The sequence below is a fragment of the Varanus komodoensis genome, unplaced genomic scaffold, assembly GCF_004798865.1.
Source record: "Varanus komodoensis strain SLA01 unplaced genomic scaffold, ASM479886v1 scaffold91, whole genome shotgun sequence".
Taxonomy (NCBI): Eukaryota; Metazoa; Chordata; class Lepidosauria; order Squamata; family Varanidae; genus Varanus; species Varanus komodoensis.
The window spans coordinates 955,739-975,163 of record NW_025336610.1 but is presented as its reverse complement, the minus strand read 5'-3'; the positions used below and the strand labels follow the sequence as shown (position 1 = coordinate 975,163).

Sequence of the window (19,425 nt, the reverse complement as noted above, 5' to 3'; positions counted from 1 at the left end):
GGGGGGGGGGGGGGGGGGGGGGGGGGGGGGGGGCCGGCCCAGGTGTCCCCTGCCACTCCAGAGTGTGGGGAGGCCTTCCCCCCTTCTGCCGGCCGACCTTGTCTGAATAAGCCACACTCCTGCAAGCTCCTCATGGCTGCAAAGGGGGAGGAGACACAGACACCCATTTCCCTGCACCCCCCCCCCAGAGAACTGGGGGGACGCGGCTCTACGGAGAGCACCTCCTTGCAGGCAGAACGCCCCGGCTCCGTCTCCAGCAGCAGCGCCTGGCGAGGCTGGGAAAGCCGTGCCTTGAAATTCCGGAATGCTGATGGGAACAGTTCCGGGCTGGCTGGACCCTGCCCAGGATCTGGTCTGGGGAAAAGCAGCCTTCGAAATGGCAGCTGGGGGAGGCCAAGTCGGGGGGGGGGGCGGCATAAGCACCCCTCTCTATTAAGGTTTCCGAACACACCACTCAGCCTGCTTGGAAGATAAAAACTGGCAGACCGGAGGTGCAACGGCAGAACTCGCACGCAAAGTGTCGCTCGTCTCCCCAATTCACTCGTCTCTCGCCCTCCGGTCACGAGCCACCCCAGAACCTTCCTGGACATGAGGAATTTTCCGGGTCCGCGCCCACGGGTACCGAGGAGGAAGAACCGGGCGCACCTGGGGGGGGATTCCGCCCTGAAGTAATCCTCAATCAGCTCCTCCTCGCTGAAAAGGCTGCTGAAGCGAACCGAGCGCCGGACCTCTGGCGTGGTGCCCGCCGGCTCCTGCGGAGAGAAGGCGTGTTCAAGCGCGGGGTCTGCAGGCCGGCCGCATCCCCAGGCCCTGGACCCTGCGCAGGGTGCCTGCACCAGCAGCCTTCCACGTGCGGGAAGGCGCCTGCCCAGCTGCTTCCCCGGGCCGGGACCTCTGGGGACACGGAGCCGCGACAGCGATGCTCTCCTCCAGGCGGGCTCCAGCGGGGCCGCGGTCCACCGGGAAAGCGCCGGCAGCTTCCCATCTAGGGACTCCGTAGAGCCACCGTTGCTCTGGGAAGCCATGCGCCTGGCTAAAAGGTGCCAAGGGGGCAGTCCGAGGAGGGGCAGAGGGCGCCCAGACAGCCCCCCTGAGCCTGGTGGTGGCAGCCCAAGCGAGTGCTTGCCTGATTGCTTGATTGCCTGCTTGATTTAGAGTTTTTGTATGCCGTCCCATGGCTTACATAAAATAAACAAACAAAATTCAAATAGTACACATAAAATCCAGATTCACCCTGGCTGCACATTAAAACCTATAGATGATTTTAAAAGTTGTTAAAACAGCGTTTAAATAAAAAGGTCTTAGGCTGGCGCTGAAAAACAAATAACGACAGCGCCAGGCGGACCTCCCTGGGGAGCGCGTTCCACAGTCGGGGCGCCACTGCCCTCCCCTGGGTACTGTGCCTCCTGATGGCTCTCTCGGAGGGCTCCCGGAGGAGGGCCTCTGCTGCCGATCTCAGGGGGCGGGGGGGCACATACGGAAATATTTCTCTCCCTTGCCTTCCGCAACTGGACTGGTGCAGGGCAGGTCCCGGCCGTCAAATGCAGCAGGGACCCAACGCAGGCGCTGGCCGAGGGGGGCCGCCTGGAGCTCCCTCCGCGATTCTGCTCCGTCTTGACAACTTTCCAAAGGTGAGCCGCCACAGGAAGCCCGAACCACAGGTGACCTTTGCCCGAGAAAAGGAGGGGGCCAGTGGGTCGCCCCCCTCGTGGCAAGCCCCTTAGGGTCTCTGGAGGGACCCCTCCCGCTTCCCCACTCTTTTGCACGACTCTAAATCCCAGAGGGTGGGAAAGCGTGAGCTGCCCTTCTGCAGGAGCTCAGAGGCCGGGTCTCCTTCGGGGCAAGGGTGCCGAGCAGGACTCTGCGGCTCCTGCTTTTTCCCACCGGGACAAAATTCTTCACAGCGGTTGCTCAGTCTTCCCCCAAACTGGGGCCCTCCAGACGTGTTGGACTACAACCCCCATCATCCAAGGCACGGCCCGGAAGTGATGGGCAGTCCGACACATCTGGAGTGCCCCAGGCCTGGCGAGGCGTTCTCAGACGAGCAATGCGTCGCGTTTCGATCGATCATCCGACCAACTGAGGCCGCGTACCTCGCTGCGCCGACCGATGAAGCCCTCGCTCTGAAGGGGGGACGCCATTTGTGGGGTGCAGCTTCCGTTACGCTACGCAGGGTTGTCACAGCAGGCACATCCCCAAAGAGGCATTTCCCCCGTGGGAAGGAAAGCGAAGGCTGCTCCTCTGCAGCGCCCCAGCCGGGCAGCCGTGCCTTCAGAAGCGCGGGTGCCAAAAACACGGAACGGCTCTGCAAAGCCTTCCCACCCAGGGCGGTGGGGGAGGCACCTTGGCCTAGCAATGCACGCGTTTCCGCTGAATCTGCCGCTGGCTCAAGGTTGCAGCCTTGCCAAACTGCCACAGGCAACGCACGCAAGCCGGCAGGAACGGCGGCAAAACTCCCCTCCGGCCCGGCGTGCAGGCCAGGGCAGGGCGTTCCGGAGGGTCCCGACGCAGCTGGAGCCCCCTCCGGGCGGCAGAGCCCTGGCTCCCCCCACGTCTCGCAGGCACCGCCAACAGGAAGCTGCTCCGAAACAGACCCCACTATTTATAGCCGTAGGAACCACCGAGCGGAGCGCTTTCTGAGAACCCAGCCGCTCATTTCCCCTTCAGCCACGCCAGCACGGCGAGAGGAGACCGCTCGCTCGCTCGCTCGTCGCTCACGGGGGCTGGGCTGGCGCAGAGCGACCCGAATGCAGCCGGGCGATCCACGGCCTCTTCAGGGTCGCTGGAGGGAGGGCCGGGGGCAGGAGGAGATGCCCAGAGCTCTGGGGACGCTTCGTCCCAGTTCTAGAAGGTTCGGCAACAGGGCAGACTTTCAAAGGGGAACTGGGCAAGCCAGAGGCCACGAGCTCAGACCGCACGGGCGGGAAGGGGCGGTCGCACCCCCGTCTTGCCCGCGGCACCCCGCGTGAACACAATGCCACAGCGGATGGGCCCTGATGCTGCCATGCACTTAACCCGCAACCCGAGCCCACGGGGCTCCCCCAGAGGGGCACCCCCCTCCCCATCTCTTCTTCGCACCTCAAAGGGATGTGGGGAACCTAAGAATGACGGAAGCGGAAGCTGCCTTATCCGAAGACCCATCCGGCCTGGCACTGCCAACCCTGACCGGCAGCCACGGCGCTCCAGGCTCCCCGGCAGCGCTCCTTCTGGCCCCGCTGGGACGCTGCTGGGATCACCGCGGGACCCCCGCACGCGAGGCAGGAGCTCCGTCGCTGCGCTGGCGGCCTCTCCACAGAGGGCCAGTGAATGGAGGCTGGCTGGCCGCAGGCGGAGGCGCTTTCTCCCGCCCCCCCGCCGGGAAATGCCATGCTGGGACGGGACGGGACGGGACGGCAGTTCGGGCCACTGGCCAAGAGGCAGGCGCTGGAGGCGCAGCCCCGAATTGAACTGAATCACACCGAAGCAGGTTCCAGGCGAAGGGAAAGCGCCTCTGTGGACACGGGACCCCGGTGTGACCCCATTCCCCCTCCGCATTTCAGGCACCGAGTTGGGATGCGACTGATCTTTCAGCATCACATCAACCGGCGGTGTCCTTCACTCTCCCGTTCGGCGTCCCGCAGGGCGAAAGGGCTCCCCGCCGGCCAGCAAGACGTGCGCTGAGGCGTCCCACCTGTTGGAACGCATCGGGCGTCCCAACCTGCTCCCCTGCCGCTGGGTCGGATTACAACTCACAGCATCCCCAGCCAGCACAGCCAGAGTTGTGGGACAGGCCAGGATAACCAAGCACTCTGTCCAAACCGTGCCTGGGGACGACACACCAAGCCTGTGCTCCCCTCGGCACAGGGGGGCAACGGCAGCACCTGCCTCCCCAGCCGAGGCCGCGGGGGCACCCGGAACCCACCTGGTCACTCATCTCTCCGGCAGGAGACGCTATCCTCTCATCGGGCGGGACATCCTCGTAATCCGAATCGTCTGCAGGGACACAAGGAACAGGGCCGGGAATCACCATGAGCAGCCAAGGGTGGCTGGCGCTGCGCCGAGGCGTGGGTGCGCCGAGGCCAGGGTCCGATCCCCGGGCGGCAGCGGCCTCCCAAGGCGGCAGGGGCCCCCCCGGCTCTGCACCCCAGCAGTGCACAGAGCCACCTGGCCGCCTCCATGGCCGAGCGAGAGCCAGACCCTGGGCCTGACTCCCAGTCCCTCGCCCGCCCCCCGCTCCCCACCGCAGCCCGGTTTCTTTATCACCTAGTCTCCGAAGCTCCCTGCGTGTACAATTAATAAAATCAATAAAAGACAATGTAAATAATAGAGAACAGTAAAACAACATAAAATGCCATTTTTAAATGCATTCAATCCCCCCGGGAGCCAAGCGCAAGGCCCCTGCTAGGATCACACTGGTCCCTGAAGTTTCTATAAACTCTTACATCGAAAAAGAATTAACATTCGTCTTTGTTGCATTGTCCAATCAAGGCAATGTCTTTTTAACCAAAATGCTTTTGGTAACAGTGAGCCCAGCCTCTCCCGCACTGGCCCCCTCCAGAGGTTTTAGATGGCAGCTCTCATCCTTCCCAGCCAGGACACTGGTCCTCGCTGCATTCCGCTTTCTCCACTGGGAACCCAGCGGGGGGGGGGTCCCCTGCGAGAGCACAGGGTCCCAGAGTGGTCGAGCTGTAAGGGGCCAGGGAGGCTGTTGGGGCAACCGTCCCACTCGGGGGGCCGCCCGGTTCTTTCTCAATGTCCCCCATGTGGGAGAGAGGAGGACAGAGCCATGGGGGGCTCCCGCTGTGTGGGATGGGAACCCACGTCTGCCTTGGAGACCTGTGGGCGCGCCGGGCACGCTCTCTCCCTGGAGGACGGGCCAGAGGAGTGGCTGGGGGCTGCCAGGGCTCACAAGCCCCCCTCCTCATACCCTGCGAACAAATGGCACCACCGAGCGGAGCTTGGAAGGGAACGCTGAAGCTTTGGGAAGGGAACGCAAGCGCTTTGGGGCCCAGAAAGTCTCCTCTTCAGTCCCTCCAGTTCCCGGAAGGGGAACAGCAGGGAAAGCAAAGCTCTCCATAGCAATGTCTGGCTGCCAAGGCGGCACCAGCATGAGAGGTGCGGCTTCTGGGACCAAGGGTGGGCCTCCTGGAAGACGGGCCGCTGGCGAGGGACAGGCTGCCCCTGGGGGAAGTGCTTGGCCACAGCCCCGGAACTCTTCAGGAGGGGTTTAAGCAGAATCCCACAGAGAAAGGAGACGCGCACCCAGGCGCAGCCACGGGCAAAGGTTATGCACCACATTGGGGGAGCAGCTCCACGCAACCGAAAGCCGGAGCAGGAACATCTGCATGCTAACACCCAAACTGTGGGAATCCAGAATCCAGACTTGGAGGGAGGATGCCCTGGAATTCAACAAGTGAACAACCTGCTCGAGAACGGAAGGAATGGAAAGGGAGGTGGAAAGATACACATCTCTGCCCAGAAATGCAGGGGGCTGCGCTTAGCAGCCCCATGAGAGCGCCTGGATTAAAATGGATGGAGCGAAGAGGAAGAGAGGCATGGTGGTTGGGGCCTGGGACCGACCCCCCAGCCAAGGAGAAGCGATCAGTCGGTGTTTCAAGGAGACACAGTGCAGGGTAAGCCAAGGGTGCAATTTCCTTGACATTTGCCAGGAGACAAATTCAGTCAAACCCTTGATCCTAAAGGGAGCAGAAGCCAAGAGCAGAGACACGCTGGATTTTGGGAAAGCCCACTTTAATAAAAGCAGAACAAGGATGAGCGAAGTCCCATGGCAAGCGACTCTCATGAATTCAAGAGGGGCGGGAGTCTTTTAAAAAGGAGATTCCAAAGGCACAATTACCACAAGGAAAAGTGGGGGGGGAGAGACAACAGAAGCCCATGTGGCCACATTAAAAGCTTAGAGAGAGTCTGATAACAAAAAGGGCATGTATGAGGAGGAGGAGGAGGAGGAGGAGGAGGAGGAGACCAGGCTACAAAGGGGGGGGGGGGGGAGGGGGAGCACAGTACTGCAGGGATGGCGTCAAAACACAGGGTAGGTACAATTTTTTAATTAAAATGCATCTTTAATTTGAATATTTTTTTTAATGTAAAGGGTCACTCCCATTTTCCTGCTTGACCGCCCTCCTTACACTTGGCTTCGTCTGCAGAGCTATTCCACTCCCAAGAACCTTTTTCTACTCACTGCAGTTTTTGAAGCTTAGCACTTAAGAGGTGAGGGGTTGGTTCTGTGTGCACAGATGTGCAAGGGAACAACTGGATTAATGTCTATTTTTCAATTCTGTATGTTTCTCTTATAACATCTTTGCCGTGAAGAAGAGGCCTGTAATCTCTGCAGACACACACAGTTTTGAAAACTGTAAAAACAGGCATCTGTGATAGTATCTTCTAGATAGAAAAATAGCCCAGTAATCTTACAGAAGCTTCTGGAAGAGCATGACATACAGAATGGATTAATGGAATTTGTTTACCAAAAAATGTAAACATTGCACGAAGATACAGCCCCATGCCACATAATTAAAACTAATCCTTATTTCATGATGAATAACCTTTAGACTACAATGTATCTTAAAATAGGAAACTATTTTAGATACTTTTTTCTCAAAAAACATTTTAAAAAATCCAATTTAAATCTTAAAAATCAATTATTTTTTTCAATCACTATCTTTTATCAATTTTGGGAATATTTTAATGACGTTCTACCGATGGGCAAGGCAGGCAGGCATGCAAATCATGTAGAAAAGCTTGATTTAAATTCAGTCTTATAGACTAGTGATTTATATCGTAATTTAAATTGATTTGATTTAAATCAAATCCACCCTATCAGGAAGGCTAACACTAGGAAAGAATAGGGGCCAGTGAGAGATGGCGAACAGCAGCAAAAAAGCCTTCTTCAGATATGCCTAAATTCAAAGGCAGAGGAAAGATATGGGGGCTCGGCGGCTCGGCGTGCGTGCAAAACGCCAGCAGACGACAGGGAAGAGGCGGGAGTGCTCAGCCCCCGCCGTGGCTCCATCTTCTCCCCAAAGAAGGACCACAAGCTTCCCGACGAAGGGCAAGGACAACCGGCGGGCGCGACGGCAGCCCAAGACTGGCGGGCAAAGCGCCAAGGATCGCCTCACTGGGCTGCGTGAGCCCCAATCCCGAGGGCCCCGAGGGACATCGTTCATCTCAGGGTCACGAAGGAGCCGGCGGAAGTCTTGGCGACGGACGGGGACGCGCCGGAGGGCGAGAGAGGGGCTCATCACAGAGTCACGGAGTGCTGGTGTTGCAAGGGGCCCGGGGCCTCCGGGTCCGACCCCCAGCTGAGCACAGGACCCCCAGCTGAGCCTTCCCTCTCGGAGGGCTGTCCCGCTGGCGACCTTGTCCCTGTCTTCAGGAAAGGAAGAAGGCGATCCTGGGGAAAACAGGCCAGTCGGTCTGACAACAACTCTTGGGTAATTTCTGAAGCAGAACAAAAAGTAGTCAATGTGGAAACTCAGTAATAGTGGGCTAAATGGAACCACGATCCGGTGGATCCTCACTTGGCCGCGGAGTCAGAGCCGCACGTGCTCGTCAAGGGCACCTTCTCAGACTGGGGGAGGTCACCAGTGGGGCCCCGCAGGGCTTTCATCAATGGTTTTGATGAGTAGTGCACAGAACAATCATCAAAGCTGCAGATGATGCAAAACTGGGTGGGAAAGCTGATGCCCCGGACAACACAAACAAAATCAAGTGCTCTTGGCAGGTCGGAGCACCGGGCTGAAAGCAACAGAATGAAATTCAGGAGGGACAAATGCCAGATCTGCACCCAGGAAAAAGAGACCAGATGCATTCTAACAAGATGGGGGCTATTTGGCTCAACGATACTTGCAGGATCTCGGAGTTGTTGCAGATCACAAGCTGACTAGGAGCCAGCAAGGTGATGCGGCTGCAGAAAGGGCAAATGCTCTTTAGGCTGCATGAACAGAGGCATCACTTCCAAATCCCGTGAAGTGGCAGCTCCCCTCGACTAGGCACTGGCGAGGCCTCCCCTGGGCACTGCGTGCAGCTTATTTTATTTTATTTATTTAAAGTTTTTATATGCCGTCCCCTTGCTACATAGCCTCGAGACGGCTCACAAAAGTAACAAATAAAACTGGGCACGAGCGTTTAAGAAAGATGCGGACCAGCTGGAAGGGGTTCAGAGGAGGGCAACAAGGACTGCAGACAAAGCCCTCTGAGGAGAGATGGCGAGAACTGGGCCTGTTCAGCCTGGAGAACAGTAGACTGAGGGGAAAGGCTCAGTCTGCTCTTGAAAGGCTGCCCCAAAGACGAGGGCCAGGATCCCTTCTCTGTCATCCCAGAGCGCAGGACACGGAATAACGGGCTCACGTGGCAGGAAGGCCAGGTTCTGGCGAGGTATCAGGAGAAATGTCCTGGCTGTCTGAGCAGTACAAGCTAGGGAAGCGGTGCGCTCTCCCACACTGGAGGCGTTCAAGATGCAGCTGGACAGCCAGTGGCTAGGAGTGCTTGAACCCAGAGCCCGGCATCAAGCAGTGGGTTGGACCGGATGGCCAGGCTGACCCCTTCCAGCTCTGCGATCCCATACAGTCCAACTCTCATGTTCCACTTTCAAAAGCTGGACAAGGAAACTGGAGACGGCGGCAGATTTCCAGCACTCGCCACAACCGCTGCCGCTCTACTCCCCCCCCCACGGCCCTGAAAGTGCGGACACTCACCGAACTGCGGCTGGGCGAGCAGCGGGGGCTTGCTGTGCGGCTCCGGCAGCTTCAGGCGGGGAAGGAGGGCGGGCGGCGCGGCGGGCGGCTCCTCCGGGTCGCGGGCCTCGTCCTTCGCAGGAGAACTGCAAGGGGAAGCAGAGGTCACCTCTGGAGACCACGTCTCCTGCCCTGACTGAGCCTCACCTGCCCTCACCCAGGCGAGACCCACAGCGAGCCCGACCGGCAGGAGCACCAGACGCAGCCGCAGCGTCAGCGGCCATGCCCAGCTGCAGCCCTTCCAGCTGCTTCCAGCCTCCAATTTGCCCACTTGGCATCCAAGGCAAAGGGGAGACTGCAGCCACCGTCCCAAACAGCCAGCCGTCACGATGACCACTCCGGTTTCTAGGCCTCTGGAGGCAACCCAGCCGCCAGCCTCTCTTTGCAGTACAGACTTTAATTCAGCCTTCTCCCAGCTCCAGGTATTTGGAGCTACATGCCCTACCATCCCCAGCTAGCCCACACTATTGGATGGATGGGAATTGCAGTCCAGCACAGCTGGAGAGCACCAGTGGAAGAAGGCCGTGGCCCTCCAGCAAGATGCGGTTCTTGGTTCTCTTTCCTCTTCCTTCCGCATCCGCTTTCCCTCACGTGCTGCGTCTTTTAGACTGACCCTCATTCCCTCATTTTTACGGATTATATGGTAGCACCCCGGAGCTGTTGAGGTAAGGCACTGGGTAAAAATACCTCAGTGAAGCAGGCTCTGGCCTCAGCAGGCCCGTCTCACTCCAGCTGCCCCTTCATGGATCAGAGCAAATGTCACCCTTCGGGAGCACAGAACGGCGGGGGAAATGGCACAGGGCCCCCGGCCCAGCAGCAGCAGCTCCCCAAGTCCTGGCCCAAGAAGGACGGAGCCCAGGCCCAGCACCGGGCCACGGCCGTGTGCCGCCGATGCCCACCCCTGCCCCCACCGCCACTCGCGGTCCCCAGCAGCGGCGCTGGTCCGGTTTAGCCCGAGAACAGAACAGGCTTCGGCCTCCTCCTTCACCGCTGCTTCCCCCTCACTGCCCTCCACTCTCCATGCGCGAAGCGGGCTGATGTGCTTATGCTCCAGGCGCAATGGCGGAACACCCCGGGAGCAAAGAAACCCCACTGCAGTTCTCTTTCCCATTTGGTCTAAAGCCGCTCCTTGCGAAGGGAGCAGTCCAGCTCCAGAGGGTCCCCAAGGCCGGAGTCCAAAGCAGAGCGGCATGAGCTCAAGAAGGGCTACCAAACCGGCCCAAATCCTAGGCGCACGTGTGCGCGAGCACAGCCCTCCAGCATGCATCCCCCCGGCCCAAATTTTGGAAATGGTAGACTCCAGTGTTAATTTGAACCATGGCACAGTCTTGGGACCGGTTTTGAAACAGACAGGCCAAGCGTCTCCGAAAATGCTGGGTGCATTTTCTGCAGCTCAGAATGATCAGTCAGCCAAGTCTCCAGATAACAGGAGATAAAAGGCTGTGATCTGATTGTCCCTGTGAACAGAGCTGAGCAGAGCAGAGCAGAATAAAACAGAGAAACAGCACGAGCCAGAAGGGGCCTCCCGGGCCATCTAGTCTGACCCCTGGCTGCAGCCGGCTCCGCTCACAACATGCCCACCATGTGCACGGCCAGCCTGCCCTTGAACACCCGCACCGATGGGGCCTCAGCCACCCCCCGTGGAATCCAGAAGGGGCATGTAAGGCCATCAAGTCCAAGCCCTGCCCCATTTCCACATGAGATCACCCCTCCGGCTGTGGGCCCACACCGCTGCAGCTTAGCAAAGGGACTTGGCATGCTCACTTGGGGAACAGTCAAGAGGCAGGCAAGGGGTGCATCCAAAATGAGAAGCCACAGCTCTGGCCGCCGAGACATCACTGATCCCTGCATCACCTTTCAGGAGAAACCGGGAGGCCCAGCTGGGAAATGCGCCTGCACAGCCACACGGGCGCAGCAGCGCTTCCACATCCTCCCCAGGAGAGGGGTGGAGAAGCCACGCTGCCCCTCCACTCGCCCCATGGCTTCCTGGCACTTCCTTCTTCTAACATTCTTCCCCATAAAGTGCCCAGAGGGCTCCAGCAACAGGACAATACAGACATTAAACAAATAGGCAGAAGCCCCTCCAGGTTTCCTCCTCTGGCAATATGAGCTTTCCGCTAAAGGACGCAGCTACAGGGGTATCCAGGCCAGAGCATGTCACCTCTGGCCTGGCCCAGCGCCGGAACGCGGGCCCGGCAACCTTGCCAAACTGGGGCTCGGCCTTCGGGTGACAGCGCTCCCGGCTGCTCTCATGCAGGGGAGGTGGCACCTTTTCAAGCGGACCGTGGAATGGCTTTGCGCCCGGGGATCAGGAGGGACACGGCACTGCTTCCCCCCATCCCGCCTGGCTGCCCCCCCGGACGGCAAACGCTGCCAAATGCAGCTGGAGACGGTGCGGCCCTTCAGAGCCACTGCACGAGGCCCCCTCTTCGCGGCCACTTTGCCACGGGCCGCGGTCAGCTTGGGAAGCCTTCCTGTTCCGGCCATCGCGGGACGGGGCGGCAGAGGGGCAGGAGTCGTGGCCGGAGAAGCGCAGCCGGATCTCGAGGCCCAGACAGCCGATCCCACGGTGGGGCAGATGCCCTGCCAAGCCGCGGCCGCTCAGAGGAACCCAGGCCTCCAAGCCACGGCTTCGGGGCAGCTGCCCACCCCCAGCATCTTTCTGGGACTCCAGTGCTGCAGAAGAAACCCCTTTCCGCGACCTCTGCCCTTTCGCACTGCATTTGCTCGCCTCCACATGACAAACTCGACCAGGCCGCGCGTCTTGCGACTGCCAAACTGCAGCAGCGTCTCCAGAACGGCCCTCAGCAGACAACCTGCTGCATACAGAAAGTGCAGACTTCAAAGAACCCCCGGGGCTCTCCTTCTCCACTTGCCCAAAACCTGCTTTTCCACTTCGGGCCACTCCACTGCCCGTGCCCCCCCCCCCCCCCCGCACAACAGGAAATCCAGAAGGAAGCAAAGGCAGAGCAGCTGGGACAAAAGGAACAATCACTTCCAAAAACACACATATAGCATATATGGCCGTGAAAACGGAATCTTGCTTTTCAATTATAGAAGGGTCCCGAAAGGTCTCCTGCCTCGATGTCTCTTGGAATCCAGAATCCGGACGTTTGGCAACAGCAAAGGGCTCTTTAAAGCAGGTCCCAGATGGCCGGAGTCCCGCCCTTTCCCGCTCCTTTCTAGGCTACAGCCCTGCCACGTCGCTCTGTTCTCGTATTTGTTCTTGGATGGCAGAGAAGGCCTCACCTGAACCCCCCGTTGTGTTCGTGGCACAGCAGGGTCTGCATTAAGGGCTCCCCCAACCCTAACCCTAACCCTGTCCCTCCGGCCCCAGTGGCCCCGGCGTTAATTCCTCTGCATGCCAGCTGGGATGCACACCCCAGGACAACCCGGTTGTGAAAAGCTGTTGCATGCACACTTCTCTCATGGCTTCCCAATACGAAGGGGGAGAGGAGGAGACAACCCTCCGCTGCGCTCGGAAATGCACGTTGGAATGAACCCTGCCGTGAACACACGGATTCCCAGACACAGCGAAGGCCAAATCAGCCCCAGCAGCCAAACAAACTCTGCTAGACATTCCTCACTCCCTGAACAGCCGATCGTTTCAAGCATACCAGAATCTGATCCATGCTGACTTCAGCACCTGGCCCATTAAACGACCAGCCGCGGTTTTGGCGCTGCAGTCAAAACATGCAGTGTTCTCGGTGCAGTGAGATGTGGGAAACTACAGCAGAGTCTCACCACAACCGCAAGGAGCGAGTGTGCAAAACAGACGGAGAACCCCAAGCGCTAAAGTGCCGCTCAGGGGCACATAAGGGCATCTAGAAGGGCTAGAAGACAAAGCAATTCTTCACTGCAGAGTCTCCAAAGTGAGGCCGATCCCTACATAATGCAAACAGCTTTACAAAAACGAAAGGAAAGGAGAGAGCAGGAAGGCTCCCAGGAACGTCTGGAATGTGCTGGGACGACCCATGGCCACATCCGAGCACCCAAACTGGACGAAAAGTGCCAACTCTGGCTGTTGCTCTCACTCCTTGGCGAAACATGGAACCGCGCCAAAAGCAAAGAGAGGGGAAAGGCACATGAGGCCCAGGAAGGAGCGCCCTGGAACGCCGCCACGGATCGGATCGGCTCCACGCGGCTGCACAGCTCCCAGGGCTGGGATCCGGCGCTTGGGGTCACCTTCAAGGCCAGAGCACAACTCCTGGCTGCGACTTCCCGGCGGGGCGGGGGAGCCGGATCCCAGAGGCTCGGCTCTCCAGCGTCTTTCGCATCAGCAGCTCCCTGGCCGGCGTCCGGCGAGGCTGGAGGGGCGGTGGGAGTGGCGGGCCCGAGCCGAAGGGGCGCAGCGCAGCCAGCCGGAGGCCCCCTTCTCCCCGGGCGGCGGCGGCGGCCTCATTCCTCAGCACTGGTCTCTATGGAGACAAGCCCTCAGCCGTCCCTACCTCACACAAAGGGCAGCGGCCCTGCTCCGCGCGCCGGCCGCCTCCTCTCCCCCCCCCCCCCGTGCCCAGGGCGGCGCCACGCCGATGCCCCGCGGGGCGGAGAGAGCTCCGCCAGCAACTGGCAACCCCTTCGTGACCGGCCGGGACATGCCCCGGGAAGGGAGGCGAGCATCCGCACGGGCGCCGTGAATGTGCCTGGGGCCCTCTCCGTTCCGCAGCGTTCAAATCTTCACTCCGGTTCATCTCCAGCTTAGGGAGGTTTTCCAGTCTTCAGTGCTGCAGGTTTTCACACGGAGATGAAAACCCACAACAGTTTCTGCACACACCTCTTCCAACGCTTGCGCTCGTTTCCCCGATGTAATGCAGGGGTAGGCGTTATTTTCTTTAGTACATGCATTTTTGACCGGAAAACCATAGCACAGATTCAGATGGGTGCGAGTTGCAAAGGGGTTGCAAGTCGGTTTCCGTTCGTACGGCGGTGCAACACTCGCCACATTCGCATTGACTTGGGGACTGAATGAATTCCCCTTAGGACCGAATCCGTAGGACTGGAATCCCGTTCCCACTGCGACACGCCAGCTGCCCCCCAGAAGGCGAGGTGTGGCTTCGTGCCACCACCTCGCACCACCTCTGGGGGGTGCGGAGTTGGGGAAGCAGCGGGGTGCAGGCAACGTCAGTCCAGAAACTGGGTGGGACCTGCGTGCCGGAGCTCTGAACAGAGCGAAGGAGAAAAGCAAAGGCAGAGGGAATGGCGAGGTGGAAAAGGTGGAGGGAGCAGCCAGGAGGCCCCCAGCCTGCCAGACTGTCACATGCACGCAGGATCTGGCCCACGCACGCCAGAGGAGGCTGCCCAGCTCCCGCCAGGAGCCCTGCCCCAGCCTGGGTGACCCTCCTCCTCCAGCGGCCGCTCCACCAAGGGTCCCCCAGCCCTCGGAAGCCCCTTCTCCAGGGGCCAAAGTGGCCTGCGGGAGGGAGGAGTGGGCAACGAGGCCCCTCCCTCGCACAAGGCGGCCCTCCCTGCCCACAGGCCAGGAGCCCCAAGACCAACCCAGGAAGGCCCTTTCGGACCCGGCCACCAGAAGAGGCCTTGGGTCAGGCAAAAGGCCCGTTCCGTCCGGCCTCTGCGCCTACTTCGCCCAACCAGCTGCGCCCACAGGGAGCCCAAATGCCACCGCCCTTCCCGCCCATGTTCCCCAGCAACTGGCCTGCTGAGCCATTACTGTCCTGATACCGGGGCAATACACAGAACGTTTCTACACATGACGCCTACCATGCATCCATCATTCCCTAGTCAAGGTTATTTACCGGTTCCTGATTATTACAGTGCAGTTCTAAACCACCCTCGGCCAAAACTCTCTGGGCAGTTCACAACATTTAAGTCTCCCATCCACATTTCAACCAGCTGACCCTGCTGAGCTTCCAAGATTAGACGGGATCAGGCACTTCAGGTTACACGGAAGTGCCTTGCTAAGTTCTTTCGTTCCATTTCTCTTCTATTCCAATCAGCGCTTCCAACAAGGCCTTTAGCGCAAGAAAAGCATGGCCATTAACTCTGGAAGTGAAAGAACACATATTTCACTAGTATCCACTTGTGCTATTCCACTATACCATGGTGCCACCTAGAAGTCATGTGGCAGAATAGCAAGGCCAAGCTCTTTCTCTGCAAAGGGTTCCAAAGGAGAAGCATTTTCGTGCAAGGGCTTCGCTGCAGCAGGCAAGTGACCCCTTGCAGAATGCAAATTATTAGAGGGACGTGTGCTGTGCGTTTCTTGGGCGTATGAACGCACGCTCCTTGCAGATCAGAAGGAGTTCTTCACACAGCACAGGGGGAAAACGACAGAACCGGCTACCATACGGTGTCACAGTGGCCACCAGCTTGGAGGACTGCAAAAGGGGAAAGACCCAATCTGTAAAAGAGAAGGCTGTCCAGGGAGGCCGGCCCTGATGGCAAGATATGACCCCCAGTATCCAGGGCAGTCCACCTCCATAGACCGGCTGCTGGGGAACATGGATGCTCTTGCCCTCCTCTGCTTCCCACTGAAGCAGCAGACTAGCCCCTGCGCAGGCCAGAGGCCGGACTAGCTGGACCCACGTCTGACCCACACCGGACCGCTCCAGGCCCAGGGCTCTTCCGACGTGCTCAAGATACACTCCCAGCAGCTCAGTCAACAAGGCACACAAATACAGCCACTGGAGTTAAAATACAGATGCAAAAATTAAGATATAGATATAGTTGCATAGATACAGATAAAAGCCACCTTAAGAAACAATCAGGAAATTCAACAGTTCCAAGAACTCTTAAATCTGCAAGCTGCGAAAGAAAATGCAGGGAGGGCTCAGACCCACAAGCACCAGAGAACCGAAAGGAAGCGCCTCGGCAGGGAGCGGCCATTGGGGTGCAAGGCCGGGCACCCCCCAGCGGGCAATTCAGAGCCTCTGTGAGCCCTGTCCCAAGCCACCCCCCCCCCATCAGCTCATACTCAGTGGAAGAACTAGAACGGGGCAAGGGACACACACACACACAAACTTCCCCCATTGGGTCACACCGCAGCACTGCCCTTTTCAACAACTCCCAGGCTCCCCGGCCAGCTCAGAACAGGCACAGAATCCAAGGGGGGCCGCGCAGAGGGAAGGGAGAGGCAGGCCACCCCCCATCGACAGCCCTTCACCTGCGTCCTTGCGGCTCTTGCGCATTTCTCCCTAGGAGCATCGACCCGAAAGCGTTCCGCACCTCCCACCAGAAGCTCCGGATGTGAAATTCAGCGAGGAGGAGCTCGTGGGCTCGGGGAGGGGAGGGCTCTCCTCCAGCACCCGGTTCAGGCAGACCAGGAATTCCATTACTTTCACCCCCCCCCCCGCCCAGGCTGCCCAGCTCCCCGTGTGCTGCTCCTGATGTGGGCGGCACTGCTGGCCCCTCCACCGGGCGTCTGCCACAGGGGCAGCGGGCGGATTCGCAGGGGCAGCCGGGGCATCTCCCCGCGTAGAGAGAACCTGCACGGAATAAATGCGTCCTGCCCAGGAGGCACAGAAGGGCTTTTTCAACTCTGCAGCCATCCAGGCCAGATAAAAACACCGGCCAGGCTCAGCTTTCCACCGTTTCAAAATGTAGGCTGAAAAGTTTTGCCCTCCACCAACTAGAGCTGACTGAGCAAGCCCGAAATATAGATCTGACTCAGGGTGGGCAGAAAGGCAGGGCTGCACAGAGCACAGGCGGGAAGGGGGCAGTGCAGCCGCTGGAAGGAGCCCCCCCCCCCACCCCCAGCACAGCACAGCACAGCACCCTCCCGGAGGACAGAACAAGGCGCTCCTTGTCTCCCAGGAGCAAGAAAGGGCTCAGACTGCCGGCATTTTCCAGTCTGACGATGAGTTTCCTGGAAGATGGGACAGGAGAAACCAACCCGGCTTCTTTGGCAGAGCAGTGCATACCTGCAGAGCGCCCTTCTCCACCTGAAAGGACCAGGAAGGGGCCTGCGCTTTCCGTCCTGCAGCACCGACTGGCTGCCTGGTCCTCCCATGCCGGAGGGGAGCCCCGTAACAGCCCCTTCACACGGGCTGCACAGACCCGGGGGTGCCACTGCCGGCACTGAGGAGCGTGGGACACCCGCCCTCTCAGGGATGTTTCCTCCAAAGCAGGCTGCTGATGCAGGGCAGCCTCCCGCCTCCCCCGGCCCTCCTGCCCTCGGAAGCGCCTTGCGGGCCTGAGCGAGGCCAGGGGCCGCCAGCTGACCCAGCCTGGCCTGGCACCGCGAATTAAACGCTCCCGGACAAGCAGAGGCCGAGGGGCCCGGGCGCTGCGGGGCCGGCGCCCCTCTGAGCACGCCGAGGGCGGCAGTGTCCCCAGGCAGCGTAGGGCTCACCAAGGGGGGCCCCTCCGGGAGCCTGGCAGTGGGGCCGGTCTCGCCAGGAAAGGGCTGAAGCAGCGACCTGCAGAAGCCGGGCCGCCTCTGGGACGAGGCACCCCTTCCGCCAGCCAGCGCTGCTTTGGGGGCAGCAGGGGGTGCTGGCAGGGAGGCACGGCGTGGGGAGAATGGGGCACGGGCCCTGGCAGGGGGCACAGCTGCACCGGGGCCTCCGGCACACAAGGCTCCGTGCCCACGTCCGCACAGGCCGCATCCCTCCTCTAGCGCTGGCCCGAGAAGACCTCTCTGTACGCGCCCTTCCCCGCCTCTCCTCCTCCTGCGAGCTTCCAGGCCACAGGTCCTCAAGCTACGGCCCGTGGGACGGATCCGGCCCACCATGGCCACCCATCCGGCCCGCGCCGCCGCTCGTCACCCACACGGACACTTGCAGCGCGGGCACGGAGGCAGTGGCTTGCTCACTAGGAGATGGTCTCCGGGCGAGCAAGCCACCGCTGCTGCCTCGCCGCGCGGGGGGGAGGTGGCGGCTCGCTCGCTCGCTCGGAGATGGTTCGGACTCGCTGGGAGATCTCCAAGTGAGCGAGCAAGCCGCCATCACATGCGGCCGATGCCGCCTCGCGCACGCCCAATGGCACCTCACTGGCCTGGGCCCCCAGGCACCCCCCCCACCGGCCGAGACGGGCACCGCGGCCTTCCAACTGGCCCCCTACTGAAAAAGTCTGAGGACCGCTGTTCCGGGCTAGAGGGTGCAGCTCGGGCATTTCACCACCAGAGGGCAGCCTTGCCCTAGAAATGCGCCCATGCGCCGCTCCGGCAGCGCAGCCCTCAGCGCCACTTCCAGCAAAAGCAGCGGGCAGCTGCCTGTGTGAAGTCCTCTGGGGGCACGTGAAGGGCCGGGCCGAGCCACCCCGTGGATGACGCAGGCCACCCTGCTCAGGGTGGCCCCTGGGAGCATGCAGCCGTCCCCCCGGCCGGCGAGGTGAGGGCAGGCCGGGGGCTCTCCGCCCGCTGACGGCCTGAGGGGCCCACGTCCATCAGGAAAGGCTCCGCACCCGCGAGTCTCACTGGGGAAACCTGTGCAAGACCGCGGACCAGCGTCGGAAAGGAGTGCCTGCTTTATCTCCGGGTTAAAGTGCCCAGAGGCCACTGCTTGGTCTCGCTTTTGCTGGGTGTTATGCAGCCCAGTGACCCTGCTCAGACGCCCACCTCGAAGCTCCTTTCCAGAGAGTAAGCTTCCCTGGGCTTGCTGGGCCTTGCTCCCGAGTAGACTAGCCTAGCACTGCACTCTCCGCATGCCCTCCGGCACGCAGGTGCACCTCTCCTCCATCAGCACCATCCCGACCGAACCGAACAGGGGTCTTGAAACGGGGTGGCCAGAGCAGAGTTGGCACTCTTCGGACTAGCTTCTGACCATGCGAAAAGAGCCTCTGGCCACCGATAAAAAGCGGGTGATTGAGGAGCAACTAAGAACAACGCATCGGCTTCCGTGAATGAATTTACCCAGAGGAGAAACCTAAAATGCCATTTGCTTTTCGATGCGTGATTTACAGATTCTGCAATGCCTCTTCTAAATCTTGTCAGTAACTATTTTATTTATTTCAATTCTCCACTACCTAATAGCCAAAGCTCTCTCCATAGTTTACAATTGCTTTAATATTGCATTTGAAAGTGATTTTAATATTTGTATATTAACCGCATGGAGGTATTTCCATATTAAGTGTTATATAAACATGATTAACCAGCATAAGGAAATCTGCTGTTTTCAGAAGAAGTGGAAGTCTCTCTATGGCCTACACTGATTTACTTGAGGCGTATTCCTATGGACGTTTAGACTGAAAAGGCGATAAAACCGGTCACTCCTGGGAAATGCAAGGCTTGGCTTGCCTAAAGGTGCATGAGACTGCAGCTTTCATTTATACAACCCTGCATATTGCAATACTTAATGGGTCTTTCCAGGTCAGCTTACATGCTCCAGGGCCTCAACTGAGCGACAGCAACATGGTCCAAATGCTGATGCCTGTGATTGGTGAAGTTCTTGGCCTCTTTCTATGGAATTTCTTGTGTGCCATTGATGACGGAGGGCAGTAAAGCACGGGAACGTTTCTATTAAAAACGAAGCAGCCCTGCTGCCCACAGACTCCCTCCAGATGGCAGCAACCACCCCGTTTTCCAGCCCCTGACCCACAGACTAGCCTCCCTCCTCTGTTTCCCCTCCACAGCCGGTGCCTGGGCACCATGCTCCACCCGGCTCCCTCTGCAGAGAAAGTCCAGGCACCCCCTCCCTCCCTCCCTCCCGGATCCGCCGCACCCCCTTTTAAAGCCATCCCTGACGGTCGGGAAGAAAGAAAAGCAAATAAAAATAATGCATTTAGCCTATCGCCATCACTC

At 59.6% G+C, this 19,425-nt stretch overlaps 1 protein-coding gene across 3 annotated transcripts in view; it reads right to left on the bottom strand.

Annotated features, from left to right (window-relative positions):
• ARAP1 (ArfGAP with RhoGAP domain, ankyrin repeat and PH domain 1) overlaps window positions 1-19,425 on the bottom strand; it is an 86,071-nt gene that overhangs the window by 42,732 nt on the left and 23,914 nt on the right. For all 3 annotated transcript variants that reach the window (XM_044418543.1, XM_044418542.1, XM_044418544.1), the window contains exons 3-5: window positions 8,694-8,818; window positions 3,902-3,972; window positions 646-752 (exon numbers count right to left, since the gene is read on the bottom strand). In XM_044418543.1, coding sequence (XP_044274478.1) covers window positions 646-752; window positions 3,902-3,972; window positions 8,694-8,818 — 303 coding nt within the window. The remainder of the gene's footprint in view (window positions 1-645; window positions 753-3,901; window positions 3,973-8,693; window positions 8,819-19,425) is intronic.